Source organism: Leuciscus leuciscus (genome assembly GCF_965113295.1).
Source record: "Leuciscus leuciscus genome assembly, chromosome: 10".
In the NCBI taxonomy this organism is placed as follows: Eukaryota; Metazoa; Chordata; class Actinopteri; order Cypriniformes; family Leuciscidae; genus Leuciscus; species Leuciscus leuciscus.
In genome coordinates, this window is record NC_138734.1 from 8,883,863 (window position 1) to 8,909,207 (window position 25,345).

The following is a 25,345-nucleotide window of genomic DNA, read 5'->3' on the forward strand; positions in this document are numbered from 1 at the left end:
TTGTTTACAGTGCTCACATTCTGTAAGTTACACTGCAGACGTATATTGACTGGAATGACAATAAACTTGACTTGTTTTGACTTGTCTAAAAATACTGATGAGATCATGTTAGATTATGAATTAAGTTAACAGAAAAAAAAAAAACAATTATATAAAAAAATGTGTCTACACACACACACACACACACACACACACACACACACACACACACACACACACACACACACACACACACACACACACACACACACACACACACACACACACACACACACACACACACACACACACACACACACACACACACACACACACACACACACACACACACACACATATATATAGACACATTAAAATGAATTAAAATTACATTTTTCTAGATTCAATACTATGACAAGATCTATATAACGTGACAATAAAACACAGTTGCATAATTATGAAGTGTTAAGAGAAGATAACAAATAAAAGCATCTTTGAACATTGAAATCATTTAATGTTTTAAAGCAAATACAGTTTACTTCACTGGGTCAACACATGTGAACAATATATATATTTTTTCGTATCATTACCGACCTCAGCAGACATACATTCACACGGCTGCATGAAGACAAGATCTTTCTTTATGTTTTAGTTTTTTTTTGTTTGTTTGTTTGTTTTGTTGCAGTTATGTACAAAGTCATTGTAATGCATCAGCCCCACATCTCTATACACACCCCATTAACATATCAAAACCTATCTATCCAAGTCAATGTCAAAGTAGATTTATGGCAATAAGCTATACATCTCCAGCCGCCTGAGCGGTCTAATTTGTTTTCTAGTTCAGTTTGCAGTCAACGTCCAGACTTGAAACTCCACCATTTCAGTTCCCCCTACATACAGTAAACCCAGCTATAGTTTCCAAGGTACATTATTTACAGTGGAATGTCAGGCTTTGAAGTGGGCAGTTAGAAAGACATGATAATCTGGAATGAAAAATCTAAAATCTGTATATCTAAAGAAAATGAGGAACGTAAAAAAGCAATATTTTGTCTGTAGAACAATATTTTAAAAAAGTTTTTTTTTCTTAGTACGCCCATGCTATTTAATGTTGCTAGAAGCCTCAACATCAACTTATACTCCAGACAGACTACTCTATTAAAAGAAAAGGAAACAACAAAGCAAAAATGCAGCTAATATGGGTCATGAAAATTAATTGTAGTCAATTGAAATCTCTTATTTTAGATTTAAAGTCGAAATAGCTATTTGGTGGATGGGTAACTTGTGCTTAGCTTTAGAAAAAAAAAGAAAGAAAAAAAAAGAAGAAGAAAAAAAAAACTTAAATTGACAAAACCCTGGGAGCACGTTGTCAATGAAAGAATGAAAGAGAAATGAAAGTGATATGAACATATCTACCTATAAAATTAACTACTAAATACATCTCTGGAAAAAGAAAACTTGTGCTTTAGCTGAAGTGATGCCAGTCTCTTTAATGACGGCCATGATTACGCAGCAGGTTTCCAGTTGTGAGCTGGTTAACAAAGTGCTGACAGACCAGCGATGTGCTGCTTTTTGTATTTTGTCATGTCACATGACGCAGAGACAATATTTCTATTTATGAGGGTTTAAAAAACCTGGTAAAAAATACAGCTTCTATAATACTTGAAGTCCAGGCGATGCGCTCTCCACCACGCTGGCCAACTTGTGTAGATTCATATCTTTATCGTGTCAATGTCGTAAAAATGTACAGTGAGGGCAGACAAGACACAATAACTCTAAAAAATAAAACAATATGTACAGGAATCAGATCTAAATAAAGACAAAACCTTACATCTCACACGTCATAGGCACTGCAATTTGTATAACGCTGCACATTTACCTTACTAAGCTAAAATACAAGGTTTGCTAAGCAACAAATGTACAGTTATTCATCATGTGGTCCGTTTTAGGTCAAATCAAGATGTGCATGGGTCTACCAGTAAGGTTTGTATTCATATGTAGCTTAGATGTTAGCATATTTAGGCTTTCCTCATGGATTGGACCATAAAGAATCTGCGGCTGCAAGTTCTAGTTTGTTTATTATGTCTATTCTTTTGATAATGGCTTCATCCACCAAAAGGAGTGTGGTACTCTGAGCTTTACTGCAGAAAAAGAACCCCCATCAGATTCTTTGCCGACCTGCTCATGGCCGATAATTCTTTAGTAAATGGCGTTCATCTGGAGTTTCCTCCATTTACAGGTCCTCCTGGATTGTCTATGATTACAGCGGTTCAGCATCCTAATCTCTCATCTTGTACAGAGTCCCGTTTAAGGCAGGCAAGAGAATTAAATATTTCATGGGCAAGCCATGATAAATTCCACTAACGCGTTTTTATCTGTTGGGTGATATGGATGCAGTTAGGGAGGATATTTGTCTCTAGGAAATACAATCCTTTAGTGGAAAACTGCCACTAAACACCAAATCCTGATTCAAAAAAGTGAGACAAAAGGCTGGACCAAACAAAGAGTGACTAAAAAAAGACACACATGCATTAAAAATGCTTGTACATTTTGCAGCCAAACAGGTATGTCAACGGCCATTTTATTTATTTAAATACATACTAATTTGTAGCCAACAGGTCTGCTCCCTATAGAGGATCAGGAAGGATTTGGAAAGGATTCCTGGCTTTGCAGCAGATCCTGTGGTTTCAAAGATCCAGCGGTACATAACAAGCCTGTCTGTGATGCCCAGTTGCTGCCATGTTTACCTCTGATTTCACTTTGGCTTGAGACTTTTCCGCAATTTCATTCCCATGACCCATGCCTTTACCGCTACCTGCTCTCAAAAAAAAAAAAAGTTCTTCCATCAAAAGGCTCTAAATGGTGGTTGACACAAAAATCCCCTGTGGAACTAAACATTACCGTTGAACCTGTTCATATTTACAAGATCTTGAATTGAACATTTTGACCACTCCACATCACCAACTCTATATAACAAACACCCTGTCTTTATAACAACACCACATTATACAGGATTATCCTTTTGCGTCTTAAGAGTTTCAGAGGAAATGGATTTTGGAAAGCATCACTATGAAAACACTACATGTGATGGCACATCCGAGGTGGATCTATGGATGGAGACTGACTAAGACTGGCATGGAGATTGTGGGGCGGGTGGGTGGGTGGGTGTAGTATATCTGTCTAGGCCCCGTTCTGCATGCTTGACTGCAGTGAGCATATGACTAACGCTGCAGATGTGTTCCTCAGCTCTCAGCATAGCTGGGTCTTAAAATAAATACTGTTTTTGGAGAGCAGTCAGAACCCACATGCTTTTTTTCCCCCATTGGATTGTATGCTTTCAGGCTATGCCACATTTTCGGATCTCGTTTGTTAGTTCTGGACCTACATTTAGGGTCCTTTAAGATGTTCCTTTAAGAACTGCACAATTATGATGTTTCCATTAAACGCAATAGTGTTAATGTGACCTTTGACCTTATAATGACATGTTTGGGCAAGAATAATTATTCTACTATTTAGTTCCACATTTTTAGGTAACCAACATTCCATATAAAAAGCAAGACTATATAAAAATGAACATAACTATTCATTTAAAAGCAATGGTAATATGCTAATGAGATTTAAAAAAGACAAACAAATAAAAAAATAATCGTACATCCAGTGTAAGACTTTCACAACATGATAAGCAATATACCCCTTTCCAAAACAGTTACAGTCTCTTTTTATACATTTAATACATTTATAATAACAACAAAATGAGACAAAAAGGATAATACACTGTAATATTTTCAAGCGACCTGCCTGTCCAGCCTTAATGGATGTCGATTGGCATCGGTCAGTGAGAAAACTTCTTGTTGTCGTAGCAGGTTCATCTAAAAGCATGTGGATGTGCAATGGATGATGACGTGTTGATGCCGCAAGCTATTTTTCTACAGCTGTTTTCGATGGACTCTGATGGGGGCGGAGGTTACTGGGTCAGGGGTGGGATGTGCAGATAAGGATAAACACATTGAGGGAGGGTTCTAGTGATGGAGGTGGGTGTGGTCGGATGCAGGAGAGGGCAAAAGGTCGTTGATCTTTTTTCCTTGACGTTGCATGCCACTCTACACGTACCACTCTTTCTTTGAAATAACAGAGCCGTCGGTTTGGGAAACCATGTCGTCGGCGATCTCGGGCTCGGGGTCGTACTGGAAGGCGAGGGTCCGTTCGTCGTAATCACGACTTTCGCCTTCATCTACGGTGAAATAGGGTCTCTTCAAATCCTCAGAGTTGCCGTCGAAATCTCGATCGCCGCCCTCGAAACCGCCGGGCCCGCTAATTTGAGCCGGCTTCTTTTCATCGTCCGAGTCGTCGGGGTACTGCAGGTTCTTGGGCATCGGAGGATGGGCGGGCATGCCACCGGCCTTGCTGTATCCATTCCCGAACACGTGTTTTTTGGTGCTGTAGTCACCCTTAAAGGTGCGCTGGCGACGCCGCAGGAAGAAGACGAGCAGCGCGATGGCAGCCGCCAGCAGGGCCACCCCACCAACCGCACCGCCGATGGCAATGCCGGAACTATGCTGCTCCAATGGGATCTCACGGCCTTCGCTAGTCGGGAAGTTAGGGAATTCTGGGTAGGAAAACACAGATGGAAGGGGAGAGTGCGTCAGTGCTCAGGTGGGAAGGAAGTGCATTTGTGCAGGTGCTCATTTTTGATGAGGAAAGGAAAAAAAGGGGTAGGAGAAACAAAAGGGAAGACAGGAAGGAGCCCCCGCCCCATAACCCCCAACCCACCCACTCCTACAAAACCAAACCATTAGGACGGCTTCACATAGAAAAGCAAGAGCTGAATGTTCACTCAAATCATGCATTTTATGGAAAGAACCCAAGAACAAACACCCAAACCATTTTGAATGAAACAATAACGAACACAAGTCTTGAATCTTCGGGCGCCTATACACTAGAGCAGGGGTTTCCATTTAAAATGCTTTTAAGACTAGTTTCTAATAACAAACCTACATTTCTTTTTGTTCATATGTTTTTGTTTATTGGTTGCACCACATGACTTTGGTTTCACATACAAAAGTTGGAAGGTACGACTCAATTGGATTGGCTACATTTAAATAACTTACAACCCATTCTATCTCCCAAAGTGTCAAAAACTGAAGCATGGAAAAACACATTGTGCAGCATCACTATTAAGACTCTAAAGCAGTGTTTCTCAACCTCTCCTGCAGGGACCCCCTGACAGGCCATGTTTCTGTTTTAACCCTGAAATGGCACACCTGATTCAATTAATGAGTATTTATTAGAGTAGGAAGAGTAGGAATTAGTCAATTAATCAATTAGTCAACTACTCATTAAGCCTTTAATTAATTGAATCAGGTGTGCCATTTCAGGGTTAAAACAGAAACATGGCCTGTCAGGGGGTCCCTGCAGGAGAGGTTGAGAACCACTGCTCTAAAGGTACCCATAGGCATTACTATATTGACAGTAGGAAATCTATGGCTTTCATTTCTTTGCATGAATTTGTAAAAGTAGAAATCATTATTGTGGCAGTTTAAATTGAAAATCATATCCTAACATGCCATAACAAAATTATACCCCAATATATAATTTCATGACAATACATTTCCCATGCCTTTCACGTCTGTGCATTGACATCAAAGGTTTATTATTGAAAGCAATGGAGTTCCAAGTTTGTCAATATAGCAACCACTTGGGTTACATTTAACATAATTAATAATGGCACTTAAACCATAATTTGATGCCTTGGGAGTGAGAATGGATTCAATATTAATAGGTTATTTATGGACCCGCCACTCAAGTCTCATTGATGTTGCAGTAAAGGTTCAAATTTTTCCTCAACTTTAGGTTGCTTTACTCTTGCAAAATCTTGCTGTTGTTTTTTTCCTCTATGTCCTTGCTACACACAATCCCTATTGAAATCAATGGATTTGAAGTATTCTCTGACATAGCGTGAACTCTATTACATAGGCGTCCTTGATCATTTATGTTATTCACTGTAGCACTTTAATCTGTCTGGAAGTAAAACTTGCGTTAAAAGTAACAATTAGCACCAATAACAACAGACTAGACAGCTCTTTAAATCTGATTGACTTCAATAATTATGATTCAACATAAGCAGAAGGTTGCTTGCATTTGAAGCTCTTGACCTTGCTGGCTTACATTGAATACATTTTTTATAGCATACTTTGTTATTCTCTTAAACCATTCATGAAATACATGTATTTCCTTTTTACTAAATGATTTAAAGCGAGGATGAAAAGTCCTAATGCTGCAGGTGAAAGGCAAACCAAGCACTACTGCTTTCGAATGTTCATAGCGTCTTTTTAATCAGTGATGTGGTTTTTATAGTCATGCTGGAACATAAATCCCCTGCAAGGCTACTGTACATAGTTACAGCTGACATACTGGTTGTGGTTTTGTTTTCAAAGCACATAAAAGACATGCATCCAACAGAAAGCAAGTGACACAGCATGTAATAAGCCCATGCAAAAAGTCAGTAAGCCATTTCTTAAAAATACCCAAAGCACTGCGATTTGCAAACAGCAATTAGAGTTGGAGAAGAAATTCAAACACGCTCACACACATACACAAAACTGAGACGCACAACTTTTTCAGCATCGGATCATTCACAATTGCTGGATTAACAGCTTATACGCTTACATGCGGTTTCTGAAGACTTTTCTTTGTGCGGAACTCCTTGTAAACATAACCAAACAGCTCCAAATGTTACCACAGGTCAGTGCAAAAATCTACCAACACTCAAATATAACACACAACACACCTGAAGGATTCAAAAATCTCTTTGAATCTAGGTGCAATGCGACAAAACAAGAAGCTATGTATACATCTTCCACGCTAAGCTTATTGAAACTATCAATACATTTTGTTTGGTCATTTCATTTCTATTTGCGTCACATGCAAAATCCCACTCCAAATCAGTATATTTTGATTGGCAGTGATTGCCAATCTAACACAACAATGTAAGAAACTAAAACATCCAACAACGTCTTGTATCAGCTTCACCAAACAACCTTCAAATTTCCTTCACAGGTTGTGTTAACACAACAGTTGTGCATAGTTAACAGCAGAATACAACTTCTGACAACAACGAAACAGTAGAAGCTAGACAGTCTGCGTCATATTTTCAGTTTGAAGTCTATGCCATTTACATGTGCCATTAAAAAGGTCAGCGGCTGCATTGTGAAGGTTTCCGACTGCCTTATGCGACAGTGACTTATTGAATATAGGCAGTAATAAGGTGGTCAGGGTGAGCTGCATCTGACATATTCCAGCTCCTTAATGAGCTTCCATCCCAGACCTAGCAGAGAACCGTCTGGTACCCACCACACATACGGTGATGGTCAGATATTTCTCATTGACACGCTCAGACAGCTTGTGAAGGATTACGGTCATAAAAGGCAAAAACCTCTAGGGGTTCAATCCATCTCGTGCTTTAATCTAAGAATATAAAGTTAAATGCTAATAGGGGAGAGGAAAATGTATAGCACACTTTCAGAAGATACACAAAGTGCACAAATGCAAACTTTTCTAGCTACACAAGCTCAATTTCATGAATTGTTGCACTTTGAAAAATGTGCAATTCATAACACAATGATGGTATGCTCATATTTGATGCAAATGACACTATAGCTTTAGCATACATTTTCTACTTCTTTGGTAAGTTGTCCTTTTCAAGTTAACTACTGTCATGACAGCAACAGTTTGAAGATAACCCTCGTAAGCAAGTTAGTCAAATCAAGTCAGTAAACTGTTGACATGTTTATAGCAAGCTGTATAATAATGTCTGAAACCATAGTGGACGTTATCGAGTGCACTCATTCAATCCCACAATGCAATGCAATTACAGCTAGCCAATACCCATAATGCACTGTGAGAGTCGCGCGAGAACAGAAGATGGCACCCACAGCAGAATCATCCATCCGTTTTCCAAACTGCAGGTCCAATGTGGCTACAGTGTAATATCATACAGGTATAAATTCCTTTTTAATAATCAATTAAAATGGAATTTATACCTGTATGATATTACTATGTATTAATGTTTATACATAGTTGCCAATTGCCATGACAAAGTTCAAGATAAATCTCTTCATTACCACTGGACCTTCAAACAATGATTAAATAGCAAGCAAAAGCGGCAGCCCTTCCGGCGCACTCAGTCCGAATTCGCTTACTCGTTTTCATCCGCTCACTCAAGTGAACTATATTGTAGGGAATAGTGAATGAGGGTATGGGGGCAATTTAGGACACAGCCACAGTCCTTTTTTTATTTATTTTTTAGCTAACTATATCGCCTCCTAGACTGTGGAGGATTGTTACCACTGCAATATGTTCCTGGCCAAACAATGACTTTGCTACTTTTGTAATTCACTATTAGGACAGAAAATAGGAAGAAAGAAGGAAAACACACACCATTGCTGAAACAAACCCCTGGTATAAGCTGGTATAAACTGGTTTTGCTGATTTCCCATCCTGATCAATCTAGCGTTCACATCGTTTAACTAGTCTCCTAGCCAGGCCATGCCAGCAGCTGGCAGGTTCCCCCAAACCCCTCTAAAACCAGCAAACAGACCAGTCTCTCCAGACTGGGAGACCAGTTAACCACCAAAGGCTAGTTATTTCAGCATTGTCTTCACATATTTATTGCTGTGATTATTTTTTTACTTTTGTGTGTAGCTGCCTATCTTGGCCAGGACACTCCAGCAATTAAAAACAAAACAGTTTTAATCAAGGTTTCCTGGTTAAATAAAGGTCTAACAATATAATGGGCATACAAATGATTTCATTTCCTGCTTTAACTTTATTAAACCATTATTTAAAATTCTCAAACACCCCTCATTAATGTTAATGACAAATGCTAACGCTAACAGGCTGCTGTTTATTGTGGGGTCAAGGGAACAATTTGACTTCTGAAGTCTTTCTCTCGAATTTAATTACTGTGACACTCCACGGCTAAAACCATTCAACCACAGGAACCCATTTATGTATACTCTACATCTCTCTCTGTCTCCATTTCTCCTTCCTCTGCTCTTTCTATGCTAGGTTTAGTCAGAGAGTGTACACACTGTGGTTTGGCCGCTGTTGGTGCGACCACTCTCTCAGCTATCAGCTCAAGTATTAATCTGGCCTTTAATGGGATTAGATGAACTGGGAGCTTCATTATACAGAGAGAGAGAGAAATCCACAGGACTGGAAGAGTTGAAAGGACCAGTCTTCTTTCTCTAATTTCGTTCCTCTTTCCTTCAGTGCACCTTTCTGTCAGTCTCTCCTCAGCTCTCTCTCCATCACTCTAATTGGTAAACTCGTTTTGTGCCCCTCATTTTTTTCCTGCTGAAGGCGTGTGTTTATACTGCTACTGTATTTATGCCACACCATAACTAGCTCCAACCCAGACAGAAGCATTACATCTGCAAAATGACCCCCATGAAAAATTACAGCAGACTATTTCAAACCGGAGGCCCCTTATAAAGCCTATAAACATTTGCCACCCAAGAGTTTTTTTATAATAATATATAGATATTATGCTGTATGTCTGTATAGTTTTCATAATTTTTTTATTTCAGTTTTAGTTATTTTAGCACAAGGTGAAATTAAATGAACATAAGAACTAGCTGATATAAAACATTTTTTATATTTTATTTTATTTCAGTTATCATTTATTATATTTCACAATTATGTAATGTTTTTAAAATGTTTTCATATTCATTTTTTGCATAGAAAATGAGAATTGTTCAAATTACCAAATACATTTTGAGACAAAGGTCTTGTTAATTATTTTCAATGATTTATTTCAAAGTAATTATAATCACATTTATATTTAAAAATATGATATTAAAAATATGAAATATACCTTTAACCATATTCAATTTTGTTATATCCTTTATCCTTAAAACACTGTAAGATTTTATTTTTTATTGATTTTAATGGCATTGTATTTATTGAATAAAAGTAAATTCAATTATTTATTAAAACAAACAGAATAATGGTACAGACTTTGCATTTGCAAATATATATATAAGGGCTGTGCATTAAACGATTTTAATGCACGACATGGAGGCAAAGAACTGCCCGACGCTAAGAGGAGGATGGTTGCCTCTGCGAAGTGCATTACAATTGTTCAATGCACAGCTATCCATGGATTATCCCACTTATACTATAGTCATTTGCCAGCATTGACAAATTAAAGCTGTTATAAATGTTTGCAGCGCAATATTTGACCTGAAGGGTAAAATTGACAGTTATGTTCGTCAGTTACGGTTCATTAGATCTAGCATTCTGCCCGCTTTGAATCAGACATAGAGATAAAGTAGTGCTTAAGTACATATACATATAATTCTTCAATCATACAATATGGGAGCAACGAAAGCAGATTTTCCTTAAGGTCTGCTTTTAGCTACTTTGTACCTTATAGATCCTTTAAAGATCTTTCAAATGACTCCACCAGGCACACAAGAGCTCTCATATAATCAAAGGTATGGAGAAGAGAGACTAAGTCCTTGAAGACTTGATTTGCAATGGGAATCAATGGAAGTATTTGCCTTAAAGACAAAGTACTGAGGCATGAAAAGAAAAAAAATGATGCCACACTGCGCTTTACAACTCTGATTCTCCATATCCATCCTTATCATCATATCGCACTATCAAAAACACATCCTTGAAAGCGTATTTTATTTCAGCTGAACTATGGTAGCTCAATGCTAGCTCGGTTGATAGAGTTAGTACAGGGAACATCCTCAGAACTTTAGCTAACATTCTGGCAAGGTCATCTTAACGTTATTGCTGCGTTCACACCATGTCGTAATAACAGTAATTTCAAAATGTTCTAGTCTGAGCTGGTCAGGTGGTACAGCGGTCACATGGTACAAGTCGAAGCTCTCAGAACATTCAGAGTTTGCAAGTTGTAATTACAAGTTCAATGAGGATGAGAATGCCTTTAAAAAGTTGGAATCTCAGAACTATGGTAATTACGACATGGTGTGAACGCAACAAACGTTCTTCCAGTAGCATTAACAAAATGTTTGTTCAAAGTTATCTGGTCTTTAATAATGTTCTCAAAATGTTGGCACACAAACGTTATTTATCCATTGTTCATGGAGCATTTTTCTGAAACATTTTCCAGTGTTTTTAAACGTTACCACTTGGTTCGTAATGTTCAGAGAACACTCAAAAGAAGCATTCCCAATTTGTTCTGAAAAATGATCAAATGGAATGTTTCCTTAACGTTCGTATAACCATGTTTTTTTAAAAGCCCAGTCTCATTAGAAAAGCGTACCTGTGGCAATTTTTTTGCAAAACGCAAAATATGTTGCGTTGTCCATGTTTCGCGACAGTTTCAAAGTGAAATGTGAATATGGCCACATTTTATCACGTTGGAGTTTGTCTGTATCACCGCAGTTCTGAACTGAAATGTCCGCTGAGTGACGCTAAAAGCTCAATGCTCCATTTTTAAATAACGTAGACCAAAGCCTAAATCTACCCGATAGTGTTAACAAACAAAAGTAAATGTGACACAACAATGCAATCGTAACCTCGGCATTTTATCTCTTTTTCGAGCTCTCCACATCACAAGTACAATTCTGAGCTATCGAGAAAGCTTAGTACGTCAGTAAAACCGATTACATGGAGCTGGTTAAGTGAAGCAAACTCCAAAATATATTTGTTTACAAATCATACACTATGTTAAAAAGTATTTTGAGGTCATAACATAATTGTGCAATTGTACAATTAAAAGTGCTTGCTGTTTTACTGCCTCTAGTGTTCATTTCTGTTGGAAACTGCATTGATATGTACAGTACGTATTGGTACGCATTTAGCAAAAATGTTCCAAAAAGCCTGCATTGTTTTTTAACATTTAAAAAAACTGGACGTTTTGAACATTCAGAAATAACGTTTTCTTTTCTTTTTTATTAGCCACAGAGCTACCAAGCACTGAGCTAAAAACAAAAACTGCTATGCTACGCAAGTGCCGTTCATTACCTTTTCATAGAAAAATCCACATACATTGTGTGTGGGCCTGTTGTTAATCACGCTGGAGTAATCATGTTACCACAACACTAATAATTCAGCAGTCTCTGGCTGCTTTTCTTCATCGGATGGCAGGGAAGCGGAGCGAGGTGACAGACACGTAACGTGTTTGCGTGAGAGGCGCTGGGGGATCTCAGACTTCAATGCCATGTCGCCAAAGGCTACACCTGCCAGAAGATAGATAAAACCTCACTCGCAGTGTGTCTCCAACTGCCCTGGTACTATTAAAGCTGACAAAAGAAACCGCCTATTAACACGCCTCTGGGAATATGCAGATATTGGCGTAATCTTGAGTGGCGATGGACAACCTGAACCCTGGTGAGATTAACTGGTCGAAGAACCATGAAAAAACGTAATTCAATCAAAGCGCGTGGATTTATAATGTGTGACATGCAGCATCACAGTCTTGCTGTTTGGCTAATCATTAGCCGGCTTTATTAATATGCTGTAACAATATTTTTATTCATCTCTAGCAAGTGTTTACATTTATTTACATTCATTTTCTTCCATACCAGCATGTGAATGTGTGTAATCTGTTGTGACAATTACTTGCAAATGAACACCGTCCAACATATGTTCTCTGAGAACCATGGAAGTAACGTAAATGAAAGTAAATAAATAAACACTGAGCTTGCAACAGACACTTGAACAGACGCTTGACAGCTACTTTATAATGAACACGTATTCACAGAAAACCATCTATAAATACGCAGAATAAAAATTTAATAAATAAATATAAATAAAAGTCTCAGTCAGACAGGGATCAGGAGGCTGCCGTCAATGTCATAAATCTAAATGAGCTGATGAGCTGCTCTACTCGTCTCATGTGAGATTGACGACACTTCTGGATTTAGCTCTTCCTAGATAGTGTCGAATATGTGTGTGAAGAAAACAGCATTGTGCGAATGTGCGGGTGTTTATGTTGTAATATACGTGTGACAGAAAGACTCAGGGGGAGTTCAGGGGTATGAAATACTGTTGCTGTTTACAAACTAGGGAATAAATTCTCACTCGCACACTCCCAGTCTTTATGCTTTCAACCATAATTTTAGTGTGATTATACAAATATTTTTTAATTATCAACCATCCAGAACACCATAGCAACTATGCAACAATCAGAACACTTTAAAAACCACATATCTGTCAATGAGTTTTCACAGATAACTCCACTTATAGTTTATGGATAAAATTGTGACTGAAACATTCTCTTAATTATCACAATTTGGGTATCTTTAGTCAGGACCACCCCAAGCATGGGGCGGGGCCCAGTGTGTAGTAGCGGAATAATATTTAATTATTATATATTGTAATATTTTAAAATTAAATAAACTATATTAATTATTTTTATATATGTGCACATTTTTTATGAATTAATGCGTTGATTTATTTAAAAAAAAATTATGCATTACTATATATATAAAATCTGCATAAATCTTTTAAATAACTAAATAAATCCTGTTACTAGGTGATTCTTGGTTATGGGTTTGCTGCTGTTTTATGTGTAGGAGCGTGTCTATACAAGCAGCATCACAGTGAGGGAGGCCATCACATTCCTAACCTCTATCACTATCATGCTCTGATGCAGAAAACTGTCCAACAGAGTCAGGGAGACTAGATGAAAGTCAATATAAAGATAGGGAAATCGAGCAGCGAGGGATGTGAGCAGAAAAAAAAGAGGGAGAATAGGAAAAAGAGAGTGACATAAAAAGAGAGTTAGGGAGGGCCGGTAATGGAGGAGGATGTGTTTACTCAGTAATTCAAGTGAGAGACCGTGAGAGAGAGAGAGAGAGAGAGAGAGAGAGAGAGAGAGAGAGAGAGAGAGAGAGAGAGAGAGAGAGAGAGAGAGAGAGAAATTGCTTGTTACTCTCCTGACTGGATTTGCCCACGGTTGTGAAGTCATGGAAATGTAATGCTGCCACAAAGGATAAATCCTCATCAGCGAGCTAAACTCAACAAGCAAACTTTCTCTCCAGAACGCCACACAAAAGGCTCCTTCTCTCTCACTTTTCCTCCATCCGCTTATAGCATGCCATCATTCCTTTCCTTTCTTCCACACAAGACTTTGCGCTTTAATCAAATATGGGCTAATATTCCAGGTTCGAAGTTAAGCTCATCTCGATTGACAATATTTGCGGTATGCAGCTAATAACCTCAGAAAATAATTTAGACTTGTCCCTCAGTTTGTAAAGACGCACTGACAATTAAGTACTTGCTGATTTTTTTTTTCTTTTTTTTTTCTGTCATTATTTAATCACCCTAAATGATTAAAAAATGTTTTTTTTAGTACCACCCGTTTTTTGTATTTTGTTCTGTGGAACTCCAAAGGAGAAACTTCCACAAAGAAAGTCATAGTGTTATATTAGTCACACTAAAATACGATTTTAGCTTTTAATAATACTATGACTTACTTTTCATTTTTATACTTTCCAGTTTCATTTTAATTAGTAAAATATTTAGTAATGTGGTTGTGTGTTTTTAAATATATCAAAGTTTTATTTTATATATTAAAGTATTTATACATTTTTTTTCAGTTTTAGTTTTATCTTAAAACATCAAGACTTAAAGACAATAAGACCAAAAAAATATATAATAAAATAAAATAAAATATTTATTTTAATTTATTTATTTTAGTTAACATTTATTTTTATTTTAGAAACTTTTTCGTTTTAGTTAACTATCAGCACTGAGTCATGCTGGTTTGAAATGACATGAGGGTGAGTGAAAGATGACAGATTTTTCATTTTTAGGTGAACAATCCCTTTAACTGTCAGTTCTAAAAATGTCAACCTTTGAACGTGAGCCTGCACTGAGAGTGATAACATGACGGAAATCTGTTGACATCGAGAGACGGTGACACATTTTATGCTCTGACCTGAACTCATGCTGGCATCCGCAGCTCATGAGAGATTTTCTCCAAAGAGCCGGTTGGATTTTTAGACATAAGCGCTGGTCTAATCTCATTTAGTTGCGGCATCCTCGTATCAAATGATTTCTCTTCCTGATAGATAATCAGAATGACTGAGCATCATGACGGCACACGCGCGGAACACGATAAAGGAGAGGCTTGCCGTTTCTAAGCTATGCATGAGCTCCTGACTCAAACAAGACTGAAATTAATAATCATTATAGCAGATGAGCTGTGCTGTTTGTCGAATGTAAACATGCCCTCTTCATCTGGCTGTCAGGAGCAGCTGGCGTCAGAAGAGAGGAGAGAAGGACGAAAGATTATATGAGGAGAGCATCACTATTGGTATCACTTAGGGTTAGAGATTAGAACAAACCGCAATAACTGTATGTGGAAAAAACGTAAACATATATAGTGTTTAGCAATTTGTGCGACATACAAAGATTATTGAAATGTGTCACTATTGTGTCATTCTACTTCAAAATGTCCTTTGTGTTACTTGCCATTTCTTTGTAATTATTTGTGAAATGTACTAGCCATTTCTAAGTAAAAAAATTTCAATTGTAAATCAACACCAATTTTTTTTTCAGTACGCATTAAATCATTGCTGACTCTAAAATCAACCATCAATTAAAAAGTAGAGTAGTAGCATACATTTCTTCATTCATTTTCTTTCGAATACATCATTATTATTTAAAAAAAATTAAAAAAAATTCAAATGTTTGTTTGTTTATTTCCAAATAAAAAAGTACTTTGAATTACTGAATTAATTATGAATTCATAATTTTATTTTATTTTTTTTTGGGGGGGGGGGGGGGGGGGGGGGGGCATTGCTGTAATTGGCATTGCTGTGTTATAAGTTAAAATGATCTGATATTTTAAGAGACATATTAACCAAGACATTTCTGTCAAAAAATAAATATGGCACTTTCCTAACTAAGTTATATGTTTATTGCATATTTAAAATATAGTCCATATAGTACATACTGCACAATAAACAGTATGCTAGATTCCCCTGTGTTGTTTTTGGGTCTGTTTTTTGTTTCTGGATAATTTTGGTACGCTCTGTCTAATGAGTGACTCACTGCCGAGGCTCTGACCCAGGGTTACAGTCTGACCCACTTACAACACCCTCCCAGGACTGAAGCTCACAACAGTAACCGACAGCGTGATGACAGGAGGAGGGGAAGGGAAGACGACAGAGAAAACTGTGTGTCCTGCAGTGTGAATACTCCATCACAGACAGCACACCTCCTCCCACAGAGAGCAGAAAATGGCCTCCGTGGAAGGAGGGGACTGGGGGGAGTCATAAATCGCAGATATGCGTCGTGGATGTCTTCAGTCGTGCTGCTCCCGTCGGGAACATGCACATCTGCCTGTGACGGAGCAGAGACGGGAGGAGGAGGAAACCTTGTTTTGAAATGAATGGGAGAAATCTTAAAAAAAATTAAATAATAATGTGTAGAATTTACTTAGAAACAAGTTTCACTCAGAAATCGCCAGTAAATTTCTCAAATATTTACAAAGAAATGGCAAATTACATTGAATTAAACTTATATATATAAATATATATATTCTTTTTTTTTTTTTTTTTTTTTTTTGTGTGTAATATGGTTGCTTTTGAAAGGAAGTTTTGCCATGTTGAAAAACACAACATTGTTGTTCATCTGCTTTTGCTATTGATGCTGGATGCTTTTTAACTAGCTTAACCAGCAGGTCTTTGTGGTAAACCAGGTATGGGGAACACATTCACTATTAACTACAACTTTTGCCTCAATAAACTCCTAATTATTGCTTATTAATAGTTAGTAATGTAGTTTTTGTAGCTTTTAAGTTTAGGTATTTGGTAGGATTAAGGGATGTACTGTAGAATGTGGTCATGCAGAATAAGGCATTAATATGTGCTTTATATGTACTAATAAACAGCCAATATCCTAGTAATATGCATCCTAATAAGCAACAAGATAATAGTGAGAATTGAACCCTAAAATGAAGTGTTACCACCAGTTTAATTAGGAAGATTTCAGAATCAGAGCCTTGTGAGAAATTGTGCAACAGTGCTTCGAAGTTCGAGTTTTATTCATGACCCCCTTTCTCCTCTCCTAACACTTTCTGTCTCTCCTCAAACCAAGCCGCCAAAATAATGGCAAAAATGCCTGACAATTTAATTTAAAAAAGGGGGAAACAGCTTCATTCTAGCTCAATTCTCAGCACCATTTTAATGCATTATGCAGATAATGCTGTATTATGTGATTTTGGCTCATGATATGGAAACAACTAATTGTTTGGAGATAATTTTTTTTCACCCAAAAGAAATAGTGCTGTTGCTAAACTGTCCAAAATATAAATAAATAAATAAATAAAAGAAAAGGAAAATGTGACTATCAGGGTCTTGTTTCATGTTTTGTCAGAGCTCAATTATATATATATATATTTTTAATGTTAATATTAGGACTGTTAATAAACATATTAAATAATTACTATTAATGCCATCATATTTTTTTGTAGTTAACATTTGACAGTTTTGAATTTGCTGAAATTTGACTATATATAAACATAATCAATATACAATATAATAAATTATATATTTGCATGTATATACGAATATATTGAGCGGGATGTTCTTTTCTTAACTAGCTTAACTAGCAAGTCTTTATGGTAAACCAGGTTAATTAGGAAGATTGCTGTCATATTGCTCAATGTTGGAGTCCCAGCTCAAGGTTTTTTAATGATCCCGTTCCCTTTCCTACTCTCTTAATGCTTTCTGTCTCCCCTCAAACTGTCCTGCTTCAGAAGCAAAATTCTGCTTGTTAAAAAGGCTGTCATTTCCTCTAAAGAAGTACAATTTATTTTGACCTTTTTTTCTGACTTAAATATATCATATAAGCTTAGCATACAGTTTTGAAGATCTCAGACTTTGATCATTTAAGAAAAGATGAGTTACTTGAAGTCCTGGAAGGCCTATTACTTGCATAGAAAACAGCCGGTGAGTTGCTTGCCTTAAAAGAGCCCATGAACAAAAATAAAAATAATGACAAAATGTTGTACTTTTAGCCATGTGTATTAGCTTTAAGGTCATTTATATGATTGTACTGGTAAAAGTTAGACAAATTTAAAATGTACAGTCTTTCTATTCTGGGGGGAAAAAATGTTGAGTCATGTTGCAGTACAGATTTTGTACAATCAAATGTTCTCCAGCATGAAAATGTCCCTCTAATTCCACCCATTGCCAGCTAACAAATCATAGTTCATAGCGTAACTAAAGCCTATTGGCTATATATATATATATATATATATATATATATATATATATATATATATATATATATATATAGTAAAACATTTTCCACAGAAACTTCCTGTTTCAATCAGAAATATGTCAACAAAGGAAAGAAAAGTATGGAAGACTTTTTATCTTACAATTGCGAGTTTACATCTTGCAATTTTGACTTTATTTCTCAGAATTGCGAGATATAAACTTGTAATTGCGAGAAAAAAAGTCAGAATTTATTTCTCGCAATTGCAAGTTTATATCTCGCAATTCTGAATTTATAACATGCAATTGTGAGTTTATGACATCTTTTCTCAGAATTGTGAGATATAAACTTGCAATTGCGAGTTATAAAGTCCAATTCTAAGGAAAAAAAGACTGACTTTTTCCCTCAGAATTCTGACTTTATAACACGCAATTGCGACTTTATATCATGCAATTCTGAATTTATGTATCCCAATTGCGTGTTATAAAGTCAGAATTGCAAGATATTAACATGCAATTCTTACCAAAAAGGTCAGAATTGTGAGTTTATTTATCACAGTTGTAAGTTTATATCTCCCAATTCTGTAATCCGACTTTATATCGCAATGTATATTACATATCGAGATGTAAACTCGTAATTGTGAGAGAAAAAAAAATAAGAATTGTGGTGAAAAATTATGGTGAAAAAACTGTGGCGGAAACAAGCTTCCATAGATAAGTGATTTTATCGAGCAACTTCAAATGGATTGGGTGTAGCTGTTTCTCTCTCCTAAAAAAAAGTATCTCGCACACCCAGTTGAGAAAGAGGTCGAAAAAGAAAAGAAAAAATATATATATGGAGAGGACGATGTGCACAAGCTAATATCTTATTTGGATAATGAGGCAGAAGCTTAGTGGGAGCTGAAAGTGGAAGTCACTTCCCGTAGAGAGCAGAACAGGCCTGACTTCACACTCCATCAGTCCAGCACACTCAAAACTCGCCCAGGTGCTCGCCCGCCGAGGCTCGTGGGACGTGCCAGCGCTTGCCTACGGCTGGGCGGCACAGACCCCCTGACGCGCAGTTTTGAGCTTGCTCTTCAGTTGCCTTGACAGCCATGTTGTCCTTGTGGTGAGAGTTTAATGATACACAAAATCCACATGTACGTCCTGCGGAGGGATGAATTATGCAACAGGCAGCGTGTGGGAGCTCACAGTGTCATATCAGTCCGATTGAGACCGATTCCGCAATGACAAGCAAGACAAACAAATTTCACATCGCTGGAGGGATGTCACACCAATCAAGACATTTAAAATGCCTCATCAGGTTGATACTCGGAGAGAAGAAGGGGATGAAAGAGAGGGATAAGACGGAATGAGAAAACAGCGGAAGTGAGAAGGAATGAAGCTAATTTCAGGTTGAGTAAACGCAAGTTGACGTGAGATAAAAACTGATCCTATTTGCTCTCTTAATACACATGTCTGGTCTTATATAACTGATCAGTGTACGATTTCCCACATATTATGTTTCAAAATATAGTAACTTGCTCCACCTCTGAAATGACCTTCCTTTTTGTCAATTCGTTCTCTTATTTTTTAATTATTAGCCCCTCTTTTTCAGCAACCTGTAATATGGAAATCACTCCACCCCGTCCTACATTTTATTTCATTCAATATCTTATTCCCCTCGTAAATATGATTAGATGCATCACAGAAACAAAACAAGTAGAGTATTTGTAGTGCATTTCTGTATTTGGTTGCGCTGTGAGTATTTGCAGCACATATGTTGTCAAACTGATGATGATGTTTTCTTAATTTTCTATCTACATGTGTTTTCTGGAGTTTTTGTTTCTATTTGCATGTGTAAATATCTCAGTATTATCTGACAATTATATCACACAATTCAAATCACACCAAGGACGATAACTATAATGATAAAGATATATCTCTTAAAATCATTGTAAATATAAAAGAATAGCAGAGTCCACGCCACAACTAATGATAATGGCACAGATAACTGATATAGTTGGAATAATTTTCAGAATGATTTATTTTTTTCAGCGGATGAACAGCCAATCAGAATCCATCCTGTTTTAAGAGCTTGAGCATTTAAAATAACAGACGACAAAACTGCAGTGTGTGCTTGGAATAAGCAATATTGTCCGCTGGTGTGTACGCTAATATACGTATTATAGCTACCGATCTTGTTGTGAACTGCCATAAAGTAACAATTTTGTGAGATATAAAGTTGAAATTATGAGCTATAAAGTAACTTTTTTGAGAAGTAGTCCCATTAGTGAGATAAAATTGCAATTAAGAGAAATGTAATTGCAATTATGGGAAATAAAGTTGAAAATATAAGAAATAAAGCTGAACTTATGAGATGCAGTCACAATTATGAGAAATAAAGTAACAATTGTGAGATAATAAGTTGAAATTATGACAAATCGCAATTATGAAAACTAGTCTCATTTGTCAAATAAAAGTGCAATTAGGAGAGATATAATTGCAATTATGAGGAATAAAAGTTTAAATTATACAAAATTACATTGAAATTATTAGAAATAAAATGGAAATTATTGGTTTCATTGGTGATAAAGTTGCAATTAATGATAAAGACATAATTACTTTTGTATTTTATTTATTTTTACTCTGAGGAAAAAAAGTACATTCATTAAGAACATCCATCCTGTCTTCAAGATGACCGAATGACAGCCGACGTGTGTGATGGTCCATTTCTCCCTCTGTCCTCCTCAGAGGCCATAAGAACAGCAGGAATCATAATTCTCGTATGTGTGACCGGCTCTACACTCACTGGGATTTGTATAATTGGAGTTTTGTATGGCGAATCAGCCCTTTGCTCCGAATCGTGGCGTGAACGAATTTCAAATGAAGCCTGTGTGATGTGAGCGGAGGCTATCAATATATTAAAAGCCCTGGCGTTTTCATGCAAATGAAACGCTCCTCCAATGACTTCTTATCAATTCATATCCCAAGCTATCTCTCGCCTTCTCTTTGTGTCGTGTTTCACTTTCTTTCTTTCTTATTTGGTGCCGTTTTGCTGTCTGCCGCTCTCTTCCTCTTCATCCTTCACATTTTGCTCTCTTGTCAAGCCTGGGAGGACAGAATATGTGACAAGAGCAAAAGAATAGGAGGGCTTGACTCAACCACTTATATAAAAGCCAGTAAACACCCCCGTCTCGTCATCCGTACATTCACTCTCCCGCCTCAAGGGCTCGTTTACGTTTCCATTTTATTAAATCGTCTCAAACGAATCCCAATATCGGGTCCACTCAGGCGTTACTTCCCGCAACAAGTATTCCTTTATTTATTTATACTTTCGTCGGTGTGGCTATGTTTTATTCATCTCATTTTCACCTTGTGGTAGGCATTTTTAACCTTCCCTCTGCTTTTATTCCCCTACCCTTCAGATTCTTCCTCTCATTTTGAACTTAATTTTCTCACCGTGGTGTGAGGGATTGCTTGCTCAGGCGAGCGTGAACAGTTGTCAGCGGCATGTAGCGGCGTTAAGCTAAGCGGTCTTGGCTCTCTAAACGAAGGGGAGCGAAGTCACCTATGCCACATTAACCCATGTTGAGCAGCACTGCTACAAACCGGTGACATCATGGGCCTTCCTGATCAGGCCGAGTGTCAGTAACTCATCTTAAAGGTGCAGCCAAATGAAAATTGTCATCATTTACTCACCCTCATGTCATTCTAAACTAGGGCCCTGTGATTTTCCAGATGTAGAAAATGCGGATGGAATCACAGAATCCTGTCATAAAAATGGATTTTACAGTATAACGTGGAATGCCACAAAAACAGTGTGGTTCCAGCTACACATACTGTTGTGTTGTCATGATCTGCTGTCTTAATATATGACGATACTCCACATGATCTTCATCTCAAGAGTAACTTCCAGCATTTCACCATTTAATTTAATAAAACTATCGTCATGTTATATATATATATATATATATATATATATATATATATATATATATATATATATATATATATATATATATACAAACTCAAAGGACTTCATGACAACTTTTGTGACAGAAATATTGTACAGTAGTATGTTCTCAAAGTAATTTTAGTAATTATAATATTTTTAATGATACATTTGTTTTAAATCAAAAATACAACAGATAACAGAATTTCTAGAAAAAATGCAATATATTATATAGGGCTATCATTTAAAAAAAATAATACATTATTTAATTGTTGAAGTTTTATGAACTCAACTTATTAGACATGCTTTTTGCTTACTACATTAAACAAACTAATAAAACTGAATCCATTAACATGAAAATGAAATGGATTTTTTTCGAAAAAATAAAATGGTTTTTATTAATCTTTTAATATACTGTTTTTAATTATATACATTCCATGATTTCAATTGCTTTCCAATTACAAAAACACATTTTTTTATGATTTAATTTAAGCATTAAAATGTGACAGGAATATCTGCCATTGCCATTGTATATTATTTTTTCACAACACTTCTCATTTATTTTGACCTTCGATTTAAAATTCTGTAGCGCTGCATTCTGTGCCCTCATTATGGATTTTGACCTTTTTGCAATTCTCCGAATAACTCAGTGGTTCAAGTTCTGCTGGCATCACATCTGATGTAAGTACGTAAATAAGTAAATAAATAAACAAAGTCTGATGATGGACAGCTCGGCCACTGCTGCAGCAGCATCAGATATTATCCAGATCAGTAAATGAAGATATCCTATGCTAATAATGCTAACTCAAATGTTGTTTAGAAACTAAACTCCTGCAAATAGAGACAAATCTGTTAATAAGAGAAAAGACGGGGTCAAAACAGTCATAATACTGTTTATTGAGTAGGGAGAGATCAGCAAAAGATAGAGAGGGAAAGACAGAAAGAGAAGAGAGAAAGGGAAAGACAGGAAGAGAAGAGATAAAGCAGATGGAAAGAACCACGCGCTTGCCCTCTTCTCTTTCTCAGGCGCGATAATGAGATAATTACGGGACCATCTTACACCACTCATTCTTATTCACTGTTCACATAAAGATGAGACCAGCAGTCTTTAACACTTCCCACACAAAAACTCAACACACAGTTTGAAGAGACATAAATCTCTGTATTCATATCTTTAATTACAGATCCCCACGGTTCCTCTGATGAAGAAATCTCTCGAAGGCTAACCGCTTCCTCAAAAACCCTAGACCTCGAGCAATTTCAGAAGACAAACCTGAATGAAATTCAGACCTTGTCAAAGGAAACATTCAAAAATAGAGCATGCATTCAAGCCTGCTCTTAAAAAAATAAAAATAATAGTTATATAGTAATTAACAGATTGAGCTGTAAAGTTTGTGCTTCATGTCAACCATTTCTCAGAGGACAAGATTAAAGATTAGACAATTTATAGGCGGTAGGAATATTCAGGTACGTTTTCGAAATATAAAGATCAAAGCAAGTTGTCACCAGTATCATTTGTTAATTATTAATTCATCATCTGTCTGTTAAAATAAAGGTTTGGAATTTTGTTATGTTACCTTTTACATCTGCTGTTTCATTATTCATTATTTTGTTGATATTCAAGTTTGGACGTTCAAGACGTTGGTTCAACTTTGCATTTGTAGTGTAAACAAACCAGGGGTGCATTTCCCGAACAACGACGTAACTCGCTGCTTAACTACCATAGTACGATGCATCATTGAACAAATCAACTAGCAAGTCACGACTGTTTCCGAAACTGTAATGTTGCGAAATGCTCGATCAACCACATTGGTTTATGACACCACGCACGCGGTGGAGTGATAACTTCTGTTAATGAAACTGTTTGAGATCGAATTAACGCTAGATGTTTTGCTATAAATTACAGACATGACATCTGAGGATTTTTCTCAGTTATTTAGCTTTATTTCCAGATTCACTCATAGGCTCGTTCTTACATAGTAGAGCACGTTCGCACATGCGCACTCTTCCAAAACGGTGCTGTAAATCTCTTGACAAACTAAAAGACGTAAATGACATTTATATGTATTCTAAATAAAAGACACAGGCTGTACTGAATGTAATCGTTTTCAAATACGTAATCGAATGTGTGGTCGCTCTACAATTTCACTTTTGAGGTGTGTGAGTGTTTTGGTTGTGGGGTTGTGGGGGTTGTATGTACAGTAACTCGTTTGGAGCTTGCAAATGCCCTCCCTTGGCACCGGCCCTGAACAGGCTATTTAATGGCCTGCAATCAACAGTTCAATGAACTGTATCTTGTTTTTTCCTGACCAATAATGCTGGAAATGCAAAAAAAAAAATATAAAAATACTGAGAAACATTCAGTAGAGTAAAAAGTGTAATACTAACTATCCTAACTGCAGTATTGCTAGCCTGCTAGCATGACTCTTCTCTTACGTTCATGTGTTTACATTGTAATTTACATTCCACTGCTGGTCAGTCTCAGAATACAAGAACAATGAAAGATCCATTTCTTTTGTTTTGACCCTTGTAGTGACATTGGAGACACCACTAGCACAGTTAAATGGCCTGAAAATGAACCTGGCATTAAATTGTTTAACACTCCTCATGCATTCAACTTCAGCTATAAAGCATTCACTCCTCTTATCTTCAAATCTCCAGAGAGAACGAGAGGGAGAGATAGTTAGCAAGAGAGATAAGATGAAAGATCCAGTTCTGAAGAGCTTTGCCAAAGCACTACTGTTAATCTACAGCGCATGAGACAAGCGATCAAACTACTTGACAAATTACGGCTCCTCAGAGCTTTTTTAAAAGGGGAACGTCCGCTGAAGCAGATTTTTAATCAAGATGCACTAGGGTGGGTCAGGGTACTTGAGATTCAACCCTTTACATCTAGTGGAATTGTCTATATACGCTGTACCCTGTATACGACGCCGGATTGTAGATTTCCATCCAATTGTGTGCAGAATAACCACGTTTGACGAGGTGAATTTCAATGGAGCCAGATGTTTATTACTCCATGTCTGAGCACCGAATGCGGTGGTTCCATGCATGCAGAGCACGGGTCATATGGAATGCATTAGTGGCCACAGGGTTTGGGTAAATTTCCACCAGTACGAAAGACAGCTAAAGCATAGTCGCTTGTTTTTTTATTTGGAGGACACTTCATTTCACATTCTGTCCTGCTGAATGTTAAGTATAATCCAGTCAGAAGCAGAGCAAAAAA

The 25,345-nt window shown here is 36.9% G+C and overlaps 1 protein-coding gene across 1 annotated transcript in view; it reads right to left on the reverse strand.

Moving 5' to 3' along the window:
- Positions 1-1,053: 1,053 nt before the first annotated feature.
- The window catches only part of LOC309508399 (nectin 1b), a 109,880-nt gene continuing 85,588 nt past the window's right edge, over positions 1,054-25,345 (reverse strand). The window contains exon 6 of the mRNA XM_082183016.1: positions 1,054-4,582. Coding sequence (XP_082039142.1) covers positions 4,077-4,582 — 506 coding nt within the window. The 3' untranslated portion in view covers positions 1,054-4,076. The remainder of the gene's footprint in view (positions 4,583-25,345) is intronic.